The sequence below is a fragment of the Grammomys surdaster genome, unplaced genomic scaffold (genome assembly GCF_004785775.1).
Source record: "Grammomys surdaster isolate TR1022 unplaced genomic scaffold, NIH_TR_1.0 1055, whole genome shotgun sequence".
Taxonomy (NCBI): domain Eukaryota; kingdom Metazoa; phylum Chordata; class Mammalia; order Rodentia; family Muridae; genus Grammomys; species Grammomys surdaster.
In genome coordinates this window covers 286,008-300,036 of record NW_021605474.1, presented here as the reverse complement: position 1 = coordinate 300,036, position 14,029 = coordinate 286,008, and the positions used below count along the sequence as shown (strand labels likewise).

General features: G+C 50.0%; 1 protein-coding gene, 1 long non-coding RNA gene and 2 other non-coding genes across 4 annotated transcripts; all 4 read right to left on the bottom strand.

The window, feature by feature from the left end:
* Positions 1 to 4,824: 4,824 nt before the first annotated feature.
* On the bottom strand, positions 4,825 to 7,273 carry LOC114634681. The gene is made up of 5 exons (XR_003713365.1): positions 7,159 to 7,273; positions 6,943 to 6,980; positions 6,692 to 6,732; positions 5,503 to 5,658; positions 4,825 to 5,073 (listed from the first exon to the last, which is right to left on the bottom strand). It is a non-coding gene; the product is annotated as an uncharacterized LOC114634681 (long non-coding RNA).
* LOC114634699 lies at positions 5,781 to 5,846 on the bottom strand. Its single transcript, XR_003713370.1, has one exon. It is a non-coding gene; the product is annotated as a small nucleolar RNA SNORD52 (small nucleolar RNA).
* LOC114634700 lies at positions 6,821 to 6,883 on the bottom strand. The gene has a single exon (XR_003713371.1). It is a non-coding gene; the product is annotated as a small nucleolar RNA SNORD48 (small nucleolar RNA).
* A 3,528-nt stretch (positions 7,274 to 10,801) lies between the features above and the next one.
* Positions 10,802 to 13,526, bottom strand: LOC114634655 (heat shock 70 kDa protein 1A-like). The gene has a single exon (XM_028783247.1). The coding sequence runs from the start codon at positions 13,337 to 13,339 to the stop codon at positions 11,414 to 11,416; it is 1,926 nt and encodes a 641-aa protein (XP_028639080.1). The 5' UTR covers positions 13,340 to 13,526; the 3' UTR covers positions 10,802 to 11,413.
* Between the last annotated feature and the right edge of the window lie 503 nt (positions 13,527 to 14,029).

Genomic DNA, 14,029 nt, shown 5'->3' with positions numbered 1-14,029 from the left:
CTCCTTCTCCTTCTCCTTCTCCTTCTCCTTCTCCTTCTTTTTCTCCTGCTCCTGCTCCTGCTCCTTCTCCTGCTCCTGCTCCTCCTGCTCCTCCTGCTCCTCCTCTTCCTCCTCCTCCTCCTCATTCTTCAAGATTTATTTTATTATTTTATGTATATGAGTACACTGTGGCTATATTCAGACACACCAGAAGAGGTCATCGGATCCCATTACAGATGGTTGTGAGCCATGTGGTTGCTGGGAATTGTACTCAGGACCTCCGGAAGAGCAGTCAGTGCTCTTAACCACTGAGCCATCTCTCCAGCCCTGCTGTCTTCTTTTTATATTTAACCCTATTTATTCATTGTGTGTGGTGTGTGTGTGCTCATGTTTACATGTGATGTTCAGAGTACAACTTTTGGGAGTCAGTTCTCTCCCTTCCCCCATGTGGGTCCCAGGGATCTAACTCAGTTTGTCAGGCTTGCCAGCAAGTTCCTTAAAAGTTCCATCTTGCCCACTGGAGAGAAGTGTTTTATTAGGTTCTATGCAGCTCCAAGGAGAGTTTCTCCCAACACATTCACTGAGAACCCGAAGAACCTAAGAACCCAGCCCTACCTCTGTGATATCATCACAGCATCCCCTCTGCTGGGTCATGAGGGTAGGTGACCCCATCCTGTCTAACTAGGAATAGCACTGGGGTCTTTTACAGTTCACTGAAGCTTGCAAAAGCAAAAACTCTGGTACAGGGTCCCTGAGAGAGGGCTCTGTGAGTAAGAGCTCAGGCTACTCTTCCAAGGGTCCTGGCTTTGATTCCTAGCACCCACGTGGCTGTTCACAACCGGCTGTTAACCCGAGGTCCAGAGGAGCCATCGCCTTCTACTGGGTTCTGCAAGCATTTGGCATGAACATGGTGCCAGACGTATAAACACATAAAATAACTTAATAAAAATGATACAAACTGTTTCAAACAGCCCTGGCTGGGGACATGCCTTCAGGGTCTGCAGCTGGTGATTGTCCTCTCCAGGCTCTCTGGTGCTAGCAGGCTGTGCTCTGGCTGCTAGCCGGCTGAGAGGGCTTTTGCTCCGGGCCCATATCTGTAGTTTATGGAGTCAGACTGTCCCTGGACATTCTTTGATTCCTTACAGGAAAATGAGCACCAGATATGCTTGAGGTAAGAATGTAAAATTATTTTTGTTAATAGTCACTCCTAAGATTTTAACTGTATGTAAGGGCTATTAGCATCTAGGCTGGTCACGGTGACTCACAGCTCTCTAGCCCTGGGGAGACATAGTGTGGAAAGACTGGACAGTATGAAGAATCCAGGGATGAGGCTGGGGAAGCAAATGTCTGCCTGGCCCCAGCCTGCTCTAGCAGATTGCCTTTGAGGGGAAGAGGGGAGGAAGGACGGTAGCTTCTGTGGCTGCTCCACTTCTGGTGTGGAAGTGGTGGCTGATAACAGGACAGGGATGATGAAGATAGTGTATTAGAGGGGAAGTCTCTGTTTTGTTTTGTTTGTTGTTTGTTTCTGAGACAGGGTTCCTCTGTGTAACAGCCCTGGCTATGTAGCTCTGGCTGCTGGAACTCCCTATGTAGAGCAGGCTGGCCTTGAACTCACAGAGATCAGCCTGCCTCTGCATCCCAGTGCTGGATCAAAGTCATGCGCCACCACACCAGGTTTTTCTTTTTTTTTGGACAAGATCTTGCACAGCGCAGAACTAGCTACACAGCTGAAGATGATCTTGGATCTCTGATCTTCCCACCTGTACCTATCTCCCGAGTGCTGAGATTACAGGCACGCCCGGTGCGGTGGTGAACAGTCTCAGGACTGCACGTGCTAGGCAAGTACTCTGCCAAATGAGCTACATCCTGAGCCCTGTGTGACTCTCACCCTGACTGTGGTTCAAAGATCGGCACCAGAAAGGAGGTCTGACCACCCCGGGGTGGGGGCACGGAAGGAAGAAGGAAGGAAAACAAGACCTTTGGATAAGTGAATAGTTGACCATTTACAGGAATGATTGACCATGAAGAAGAGATGCCAATGGTTAGGGGAAGGCAGGTGAGGTACTGAATAGGCTTTGTAAGTGACTGTCTGGGCAGACTGTCACTAATACCTAGTCTATATGCTCAACCTTTTGTATATATTTGTGTGTGTGTGTGTGTGTGTGTGTGTGTTAGTTACATATCATACCTGACTTTCTGTGAGAGTAAGAAGTATGCTCATACTTGCCTATATCTGAGGGGAGTGTAACATAGTGACCAAGGTGGTCAAAGTTAACTAAGTATCCTGTATGCCTTTACAAACTTTTTTCTACTTTTTTAAAGTTTTTTTTTAAAAATTCATGTATTTTGCCTGTGTGTCTGTGCACCACATGTATTTCTGGTGCCACAGCAGCCAGGAGAAGGGCTTGGATCCCCTGCAACCGGAGTAATGGATTGTTGTAAGCCATCAGTTAAGAGCTGGGAACCAAGCCTGGGTCCTCTGTAAGAGCAACCAGTACTCCTAATTACTGAGCCATCTCTCTAGGCCCTCTTCAGAATCTTTTTGTTTTGTGTTTTTCAAGATAGGGTCACTTTATGTAGCCCTGGCTGTCCTGGAACTCGTTCTGTAGACCAGGTTGGCCTCAAATTCAGAGATCTGCCAGCCTTTACTTCCTGAGTGTTGGGATTAAAGGCGTGTGCCACCACCACCTGGCACCACCAGAATCATAATCGTCCTTATCCCCAAGATATGGTATCCCCAGTTACGTATTCTAAGAGGTTATATACAGTGCACACACCCATCAGAGTAAGTTCAAAGTTTTGGCAGGGTACAGTTTGAAAACCCTTTAGAGGCAGAGATCTCTGTGACTTCAAGGCCTGTCTTGTTAAACAGTTCCTTTCAGGGCCAGCCTACAGCATAAGATCCTGTCTAAACAAACAAACAAACAAACAAACAAACAAAGCATGTATGCATGCATGCACTGCTCTTCTTCCAGATGACAGCACTGTCTATAATATAAATCCAGTCCCAGAGGATCCGACGCCCCCTTCTGGCCTCTGTGGGATTTGCATACATGTGACCACATGTAGACAAATTGTCCATACACATAAAAACATTTTTTTTTTTTGTTTTTTCCTTCTTGTTTTGAGACCGGGTCTCAATATGCAGCCCTGAAGATGTGCTTCTTCACCCAGCTAAAACATTCTTTTAAAGCTGAATGATTTTAAGTTATTTAGTGTGCGTGCGTGTATACAGTCAGAAGTCTATCAAGTGGATTCTGGCAATCAAATTCAGGTCATCAGGCTGGGTGCAAATATTACTGGCAGACTGCATCCCCAGCCCTTATTGTACTTTTGCTAATATTTACCGTGTTCCTTCCCGGTTGGTGGGACAGCTTCAAAGAGAAGAAGCCAATCCGGTGATTAAGGAGAATGGAGGTGAGGCAGAGGGGAGTGGGGGGGGACGGATACACACAACCCAGCTTTCCTGATAGAGGGACTCAGTGCTAAGAGTGTTCCAGGGTGCTGGGCAGTGTCCCACACCGGCCACAGTTGTGGAGCTCCTGCTCCTCCAGCCTTGACTTCCCAAGTGCGGGGTTCCAGGCACGCATTACCATGCCTGTTACCTGGTGTTGGATACTGAGCCAGACACACTTTTTTGTTTGTTTTGGTTTTTTCGAGGCAGGGTTTCTCTGTGTAGCCCTGGCTGTCCTGGAACTCAACTCTGTAGACCAAGCTAGCCTCGAACTCTCGAACTCAGAAATCCGCCTGCCTCTGCCTCCCAAGTGCTGGGATTAAAGGCGTGCGCCACCACTGCCCGGCCAGACACACCTTTTTGAGACAAGTGTTCACAGTTCAGGCTGTCCTCAAACTCCTTTCTCCCCAAGTTGCACACCATCTCCCCTGCCCCCCCCCCCCAGCCTCCCAGAGAGTTTCAATGTGTAGCCCTGGCTGTCCTAGAACTTATTAGACTGGCCTCAAACATAAGAGCTCTCTGCCTGTCTCCCAAGTCCAAGTGCTGGGATTAAAGGTGTGCCCATCACTGCTGGGCCTACTGCAGACTATCTTTTTTTTTTTTTTAAAGATTTATTTTTTATTTTGAGTACACTGTAGCTGTCTTCAGACACACCAGAAGAGGGCATCCAATCTCATTACGGATGGTTGTGAGCCACCATGTGGTTGCTGGGATTTGAACTCAGGACCTCTGCCAGAGCAGTCAGTGCTCTTAACCGCTGAGCCATCTCTCCAGCCCTACTGCAGACTATCTTAAAAAGAAAAAAATCCATTATAACTTCTTTGTAAGTTTCATACCAGTATAAATTACCCATATAATTAGGATTAACTACTCCCATCCCTTTCAACTTGTGTGGCCATTCAATTAACTACTCACTACAGCTTTTAAATCTTGTCTTCCCATGTCAAGTGCGCTCACACTGCTGGGAACCCATCTATGCAGGAGTGACCTCTGATGCTTCTGCCACTACCTCCCAAGTGCAAGGTTGCAGGTTATGTGCCATGTGGTTAGCTTCCAGTATAAGCAATCACTCTTGAGCAACCATACCCAGTCTTCCTAGAAGCTGGAGGTCTCTGACCTCAGCAGGCAGGCACACTTGGGATGTTTACTGATGGGGTCTCCAGATCTAAATGTCCAGGGGACCTGATGTTCTTACCTCTGCGGAGCAGGAGCTTAGTGCACATGCATAGGGGAGGGGATTCCTAAGGGATCCCAAACCAGACATGAAATGACACATGATCCTCCAGAAGATCTTAGCTCCTGGGCATCTAATGTACATAGGCAGGTGGTAACAGACAACTGTGTTACAGCTTATATTTTCTTTTCATACCACCCACAAAGTGACACAAAAGTACTTTAAAAAAGTATTTTATTAGGATCTTTCTGGAAACTGCATTTCCAAGCCATTATATAAATTTCTGGGCGAGATAAGCCCTTATTACATTGTCTAATATTCATGTTCAGAGGCTCTGGTTCAGACTGAGCATACTTGAATAGACAGCTGCCACCACGTCCAGCACACATGGCTTGCACCCTTCTCATGTTCAGGGAGGTGGCAATGATGCAGTAAAAAGCTTGTCAGGGTGAGTAGCAGCAAAGCCCTGAAAATTAAGAATGCATTTTAGAGCCGGGCGGTGGTGGCGCACGCCTTTAATCCCAGCACTTGGGAGGCAGAGGCAGGCGGATTTCTGAGTTCGAGGCCAGCCTGGTCTACCAAGTGAGTTCCAGGACAGCCAGAACTACACAGAGAAACCCTGTCTTGAAAAACCAAAAAAAAAAAAAAAAAAAAAAAAAAAAGAATGCATTTTAGGACCACACAACAAAACAGTATAAACAGGAAGCTGGTTTATATGTTCTAAAATCAGCATAGTTTAACAAGGTCAGGATTACAACCTGCTAACCATGAAAGTCCACTGTGCTTGTTAACTTTACAGGGCCGGGTGACTAAGACAAACCAAACCCTTCAACCCCTCCCCCAGGCTGTCCTTAGTAGTCATGGTTTACTATAAAGTGAGCTAACCACAACTCACCTTCACTGCAGGCAGGACAGGAGCTGGCTCTCTTTAGACAATGAGATGACTACATCATCCTGTTCACTTCAAGGAACTCCACCATAGTCTGGGAGGGAAGGTTAGCCCACATCTAGGTGAAGGGATTGGTTCCCCAGGCAGCCTTCAGCGCTTACCCTGGAGTTAAGATGGGCACAAATTAACGAGACGCAGGAACAGGATAATTACCTCAATTGAGCCAGTGCTAGAACACCGGGTTCCCTCAAGGAAGGAGAGTAAGGATTCAGGTTCCCCAAAATGAGTCAGATTTATAGTTGACATCAAGGGCAGTGTCAGAGACTCTAGTCTGTGAAATCATCACTCTCAATTTAGGGAGACCTGAGTCAAGGGCAGCACCCAGAGAAAGTTAATCTGAGAGATACACAAGGGTGTGGTATCCAGTGTCCCTACTGGTGATCTATAAATGTAACTGTTTAAACCTGTAACAACAACAACAACAACAAAAAGGTGGCTGGAGCCAGGGCTAAGGATTTTGAGAGCCTGTTTAAATACCAAAAAGCATGGTTTAGAACAGTGGCTCTGAACACCAAGGGAGCCTTATACAGGGGTCCCAAATAGGACGGCCTGTATATTCTCTGGGAGGCAGAGACAGGCGGATTTCTGAGTTCGAGGCCAGCCTGGCCTACAGAGTGAGTTCCAGGATAGCCAGGGCTACACAGAGAAACCCTGTCTCGAACCCCCCCCCCAAAAAATAAGGAAGCAAAAGTAATTTTTGTAGTTGGGAACATCACAACAGGAGGAAGGTTTTAAAGGTTTGCAGCATCAAGAATGCTGAGAACCACTGTTGCGGAATAACTTCTAGTTGCATACAAAAGTTAAAAGAACAAGGAAATCATGTAGGTGACTCGTGGATTAAGCCTGGCCGCCATCATTTTAAGAGTTAGGAAGATTAGTTGTTTCGATCTAAAAACAGAACACGGGCAGCATGGTGACTTGCCTAGAGATTGGATAAGGCCGGCCTGACCTTAAGGACAAAGCAAGGCCCGGGCCGTGGTGCTGCACTGAGATCAGGACAGCCCGGGCTACATGGTGAAACTGTCTCCAACCCTTGTCCTTAAAAAAGTCAAGCAAGGGACAAGCATGCCAGACTCATAAGACCAGAGAAAGCAGTCTTAAAAGAACTTAAGGCTTTTTGGGTCTTAATACTAACCTTTCTTCATGCGTGGGCAACAAGGGCGTGTCCTCAAACCCCTAATAGAAGACACAGAAACAAATCATGAAGATCTCCAGACCACGAAAACTCAAAACCCACGTTACTGCAGACTCTGGACCCGGGGACGGTCAGCGCGCTGCGGTGATGGCGTCAGCGAGACACTCAGAATCACCAGAAGTCATCATTACTGTCCTTTCCCCGAGGTCGACCCCTCATCACACCGCCCACCACTCGCACCGCCGGCTTACCATTGTGCTGCCGGGTCCTGCGGGCGAGGATCAGGAACCTGGAAGAGATCACTGAGTGAGCACGGGTCCGAGAGACGCCGGCCAGCAGCCCTCACCACGGGCTGGGTCAGTTACAAGGGATGGCGTCACGTAGACATCAGAAACTCTAGTCTGTAAATGTGGGTCATCACACCCGGCCCCACACCGCAGAGACCTCCCCACAGGACCCCAGCATACCTGCCACACGAGGAAGACCCGGGCCTTGCCCTCCGGAGGTCACAGGGCCCGCAGAGACCGGGGGAGAGCGGCGATGGGAAGAAGAAGAAGAAGCACAAACCGCACGGGCAGGCGCACAAAGAGACCGGCGGCCGCCCGCCTCCGTCATTTATACTCGCGCCAGGCCGGGGGTCCTGAGGGACATAGTCGTCTACGCATATGCCTGGCTTGATCGCGCTCACGAATGCGAAGGGAACGAAGAAGCATTATGTTTCTCACTGTCCTGGGTAGAGAATCGTGTATATGACGACAATTTGATAAACTACCAAACAAAAAAAAAAAACAAAAACAAAAAAAGGAATCAGGCATCCTAAACGGCCAAGGTTGGGTAAAGACCCTGGAGGCCCTGCAGGGTAGGTTCGCTCTGTGGTCTCTTAAAGGCTTGTGGTTTTAGGGATTCTGTACTCATGTTTGGATCGAGTGTACTCCAGAGGACTCATATTGCCTCTCCCTGACAGGAAAATCTGAATTTGCACCACAGCTTCTGCTCTCCATTTAAAAAAAATGTTGTGTTTTTTTTAAATGAACGCTCTGCTGCATGTACAGCTGCGTGCCAGAAGAGGGCATCAGATTTCGTTATACATGGTCATGAGCATTTGGTTGCTGGGAATTGAACTCAGGACCTAGGAAAAGCAGCCAGTGCTCTTAACTGATGAGCCATATCACCAGCCCCTATAATTCTATTTAAAGGGGAAAAAAGCCACACACACACACACACACACACCTGGCTAATATATAGTCTAAGATGGATTCCATCTATGCCTAGAATTACAGGCGTGACACACTACCATGTTGGGATACTTTTGTCATTTAAAAAAAAGATTTTGAGGGGGGTGGTTTCTCTGTGTAAACCAGGCTTTCCTGGAACTTGCTCTGTAGACTAGGCTGGCCTCAAACTCACAGATATCTACTTGACTTTGCCTCCTGAGTGCTGGGATTAAAGGCGTACAACACCACTGGCCAGCTTTTAAGAAATTTTTTTATATTATTTATTTGTTATTATTTATATAAGTACACTATAGCTGTCTGCAGACCAGAAAAGGACATCAGACCCCATTACAGATGGTTGTGAGCCACCATGTGGTTGCTGGGAATTGAACTCAGGACCATTGAAAGAGCAGTAGGTGCTCTTAACCGCTGAGCCATCTCTCCAGCCCCCTAATACATATTTTTAATTTGATATTATTTGTGTCTGTGTGTGTTACAGCAAGTTGTAAGCCACCTGGTGATAGGTGCTGGGAACTGAACCCAGGTCCTCAGAAAGATCAGAAAGTGCTCCTGATCAGTGAGCCACTGCTCCAGCCCCCTTGGTAGTTTTATTGAGATAGCAATTCTGTACAACAGTCAACACTACTGCTGCGTTTTCTTAAATGCTGAAATTATACATGTGAGACTGTATCTCCGTTTTAAATACATTTTAGCCAGGAAGCAGTGAGGCACAATTTGAATCCCAGCTCTCAAGATCGAAGCAGGTAGATCTCTATGAGTTCAAGGCCTTCCAGGGCCACACGGTTAAGATGGTGCCTCAGAACATAACAAATTTTTGAAAATCTAAGACTCTTATAGTAATTATGTATTTGATAAGTTTCTTAGTTCCTAGAGACCCAAGTTCCCCCTGGGAGAGTTATAGGAAGAGACTCTTTTTGGTTCCAAACTGTGTGCATGTACAGGCCAGAAATGACTTGTTTGTTTGTTTGTTTGTTTGTTTGTTTCGAGACACAGTTTCTCTGTGTAGCCCTGGCTGTCCTGGAACTCACACTGTAGACCAGGCTGGCCCTGAACTCAGAAATCTGCCTGCCTCTGCCTCCCAAGTGCTGGGATTAAAGGCGTGTGGCACTGCTTCCCAGCCAGAAATGACTTCTAACAGTCAAAAATGGCTTAGGAATTGACCACTTCTCTAATGAGGAATTAAAAAAGCATAATTGCCTTGGCCTCTATTAAACTATTGTTAAACTATTGTTGAAGACTGCTTTTCCCTAGGATGGCCTTAAAGTTTCTGTTTGGAGATGCTAGAATTACATGTGGTCTACACCTTAGCCACCTAATTGATTCATTCTCCACAGAGCTGGGGCTTGCTTTGAGGGCCTCGTGCATACTAAGCAAGCAGTCTCTGGTGGCCTACACTCAAAGGCTCTCAAAGGCTGGCATTACCTCACTAGAGTGAAGACCCATGGATCAAAAGCAGCCGTTTTCCATGCTTTCTGCCTGCTTATTCAAGCCTTGGACATGGTAAGTGGTCCGATACATCCCCAGGCCTACTGCCTGAAGAGGGATGGGGATTGTGGGGGGAAAGTGAGTGGGTGAAGTATTCTGTGCCCATAATCCCACCATTGGAGAGGCAGGTACAGGAGAACAGCATGGTCTAATCCTTTTCAGGCCAGCCAGAGCTGCATGGAAAGACTGTCTTTGTCTCTCAGTCTGTCTCTCTCTCTCAAACACACAGGCACACAGGCACACATACACACACACATACATACACACACAGCCTGCCCCACCAAAAAGAAAGAGATATCCAGACATGGTGTCTGGTCACAAGTACATAATCTCAGGTAGTGGGCTCACAGGTATGGACTGGAAATGGCAAGTTCAAAGAGGTCAAAGCCAGGCTGAGCTACAGAGAAAGCATAAGTGTAGCCTGGGAAACCCTGTAAGAGATCTTAAAAAGTCATGAGGAAGCCAGGTTTGGGAAAGGCATATGGATCAGAGGTTATGGCCAGCCAGGACTACACAGGGAGACACTGTCTCAGAAAACAAAGCCATTAAAAAAGAGAGCTCCGAGGCTGGGGGACAAAGCTCAAGGCTCTGGAGCAGTGGGTCCCAGACTTCCTAAGGTCATGACCCTTAAGTTCCTCATGTTGTGGTGACCCCCAACCATGAGAAATAATTTGTGTTGCTACTTCATAACGGTAATCTTAGACAGGCAGTAGTGGCACAGACCTTTAATCCCAACCCTTGGGAGGTAGAGAGGCAAATTTCTGAGTTTAGAGGCCAGCCTGGACTACATGGTGAGTTCCAGGACAACCAGGGCCACACAGAGAAACCCCGCCTAGCTGGGCAGTGGTGGCACACGCCTTTAATCCCAGCACTTGGGAGGCAGAGGCAGGCAAATTTCTGAGTTCAAGGCCAGCCTGATCACAGAGTGAGTTCTAGGCCAGGGCTACAAAGAGAAACCCTGTCTTGAAAAACAAACAAACAAACAAAAACCAAAAAAAAAAAAAAAACAAAAACAAAAAAAACACAACCAAACAATAACCCTGTAATTTTAAGTGCCTTAGGCAACCCTTGTGAAAGTGTCATTTGACTCCAAGAGGCTTCTCCAAGGGTCAGGAAACCCTGTTCTGGATTCAGCCCCTGAGGGGTAAGGGAGAGCTGATGTCATAGACCTAAGAGTCCCTCTTCACTGACCCCAAACTACAGCTCCACCCTGCTTTTTACCAGGAAGGAGCCCTACCCTCAAAGTGAATACCTCGACTGTCTGCATAACTGCACTGAAAATCCACACTTCTAACAAAAAATCCCCAATCCCTTCTCCAGTTATCACAAAACTAAGAAATCCACATAAGCCCAGAATCCATTAGCTCTCCCAACATAGAAACCAACAAAATGTACTTGTAACACTTTATTTTGAATATTTCAGTTGTAAAAGATTTTTAGTATGTAGTGATGCAAAGAAAAAAAGGTACATGGGGGGGGGGCAGTGCAGACGTGTTTGCAGGAAGGAAACACCATCTTTACCCTCCTTAGATTAAATGCACAGAACACGCTGGTTACACTACAAAACTGTAACATGCACAAGCGGATAACAAAAGTTACCAGTACCAAAGAGTAAAGTTATGTAGTACACACTACAAAGAAGCTTCTGAAAGACAGTTTGTCTTAAGAGATGACTGTCCTGAAAGGGAACTGGGCAGCAAGACTGTCTTCCCAGGCCACTGGAACACTGATACAGAATCCCAAAAACTCTTCAGACTTTATCCAACTTTAGCTTTAAGAACAAAATCCCCTGATACAGTGCACAGAACAGCCCACAACGTTAATTTGAATATAAAAAAACACAAGCATACAAAATTTAACAGTCAAATGAATTACCTGATAAAAGGCTGTAACTTTAAAATGAACTCCGGAGAGGACTAAACTTCACAACAGTCCTGCAACAGCAGCCATCAAAGCCACCAGTCTGTCTCCTAGACAACACCGGGAGAGCCAGGAGGGGCCTCTAATCCACCTCCTCGATGGTGGGCCCTGACCCAGCTCCTCCCTTGGGAGCCTGGGCCCCGAAGCCCCCAGCCCCGGCAGCACCCGCACCCTGGTACAGCCCTCTGACGACGGGGCTGCACACCCGCTCCAGGTCCTCACGCTTGTGCTCGAACTCCTCCTTCTCCGCCAGCGTGTTGGAGTCCAGCCAGGAGATGACCTCCTGGCACTTGTCCAGCACCTTCTTCTTGTCAGCCTCGCTGATCTTGCCCTTGAGACCCTCGTCCTCCACGGTGCTCTTCATGTTGAAGGCGTAGGACTCGAGCGCGTTCTTGGCAGCCACCCTCTCGCGCTGCACCTCGTCCTCGGCCTTGTAGCGCTCGGCCTCCTGCACCATGCGCTCGATCTCCTCCTTGCTCAGGCGACCCTTGTCGTTGGTGATGGTGATCTTGTTGGCCTTGCCGGTGCTCTTGTCGGTGGCCGTGACGTTCAGGATGCCGTTGGCGTCGATGTCGAAGGTCACCTCGATCTGGGGCACGCCCCGGGGCGCCGGCGGGATGCCGCTGAGCTCGAAGCGCCCCAGCAGGTTGTTGTCGCGCGTCATGGCCCTCTCGCCCTCGTACACCTGGATCAGCACCCCGGGCTGGTTGTCCGAGTAGGTGGTGAAGATCTGCGTCTGCTTGGTGGGGATGGTGGAGTTGCGCTTGATGAGCGCCGTCATCACGCCGCCCGCCGTCTCCAGGCCCAGCGACAGCGGCGCCACGTCCAGCAGCAGCAGGTCCTGCACGTTCTCAGACTTGTCCCCCATCAGGATGGCCGCCTGCACCGCCGCCCCGTAGGCCACCGCCTCGTCCGGGTTGATGCTCTTGTTCAGGTCGCGCCCGTTGAAGAAGTCCTGCAGCAGCTTCTGCACCTTGGGGATGCGCGTCGAGCCGCCCACCAGCACCAGGTCGTGGATCTGCGCCTTGTCCAGCTTGGCGTCGCGCAGGGCCTTCTCCACGGGCTCCAGCGTGCCGCGGAACAGGTCCGAGCACAGCTCCTCGAACCGCGCCCGCGTGATGGACGTGTAGAAGTCGATGCCCTCGAACAGAGAGTCGATCTCCAGGCTGGCCTGGGTGCTGGACGACAGCGTCCTCTTGGCCCTCTCGCACGCCGTGCGCAGCCGCCTCACCGCGCGCTTGTTCTGGCTGATGTCCTTCTTGTGCTTCCTCTTGAACTCCTCCACGAAGTGGCTCACCAGCCGGTTGTCGAAGTCCTCCCCGCCCAGGTGCGTGTCGCCTGCCGTGGCCTTCACCTCAAAGATGCCGTCGTCGATCGTCAGGATGGACACGTCGAACGTGCCGCCCCCCAGGTCGAAGATGAGCACGTTGCGCTCGCCCTTGCCCGACCGGTCCAGCCCGTAGGCGATGGCGGCCGCCGTGGGCTCGTTGATGATCCGCAGCACGTTCAGGCCCGCGATCACGCCCGCGTCCTTGGTGGCCTGCCGCTGAGAGTCGTTGAAGTAGGCGGGCACCGTGATCACCGCGTTGGTCACCGGGTGGCCCAGGTACGCCTCGGCGATCTCCTTCATCTTCGTCAGCACCATGGACGAGATCTCCTCCGGGAAGAACGACCGGCTCTCGCCCTTGTAGCTCACCTGCACCTTGGGCTTGTCGCCGTCGTTCACCACCTGGAAGGGCCAGTGCTTCATGTCCGACTGCACCACCGCGTCGCCGAACTTGCGGCCGATCAGCCGCTTCGCGTCGAACACGGTGTTCTGCGGGTTCAGCGCCACCTGGTTCTTGGCGGCGTCTCCGATGAGCCGCTCGGTGTCGGTGAAGGCCACGTAGCTGGGGGTCGTGCGGTTGCCCTGGTCGTTGGCGATGATCTCCACCTTGCCGTGCTGGAACACGCCCACGCACGAGTAGGTGGTGCCCAGGTCGATGCCGATCGCCGTGTTCTTGGCCATGGCGCCGCGCTCTGCTTCTGGAAGGCTGCGCTCTGCGTTGGGGACGCTCTTGGGAAGGCTGCGCTCCGCGCTGGGGACGCTCTGAGAGAGGCTGGTCTCGGCCGAGGGTCGGGAACGCGCCGCTCGCTCCGCTTCTCTTGGCTTCTCTTCTCTCCGAGTGGAACCAGAGACCGGTCCTGTCTGAGCAGCTGAGAGCTTCTGGTGCTCTGCGCGCCTCCCTGCGCCTTTAAGGAGAGTCGTCTGGCCCCGCCCACTCCCTCCTGAGCCAATGAGCGAGCCGGAGGAGGGCTTGGGGCCAGGAATCTTCCAGCAGTTTCGGGTCTGGTGGAGAATCCCCGCCTCCCTTGAGTAATCGGCCTTGAGGGTTCCGCCCTTGTCCAGAACTCTCCAGACGGTTCTGGGGTTCGCTGGAGAGGACGGATTCCTGAGGGGGAGGGTGTGGGAAAGTGCTGGTTCCGCCTTTGACACTGTTGCCATGCCGACGCAACGTAGCGGTCTCAGTGGGTGAAGCTGAGAAGGGTCCGCTGCGGAAGGTGCTGGGCGGTGAGAGACGCGTGGGACTCAGACCAGGGAGGGAGTTTAAGGTGTAGAAAGCCTTCCTACCGATGGCAGACGCAGAAAGTTTCTCCAAAGAGGCAGGATAAAGCTTGACTCAAAAGTCTAGGATTGGATTCTGGCTGGGAGTGACAG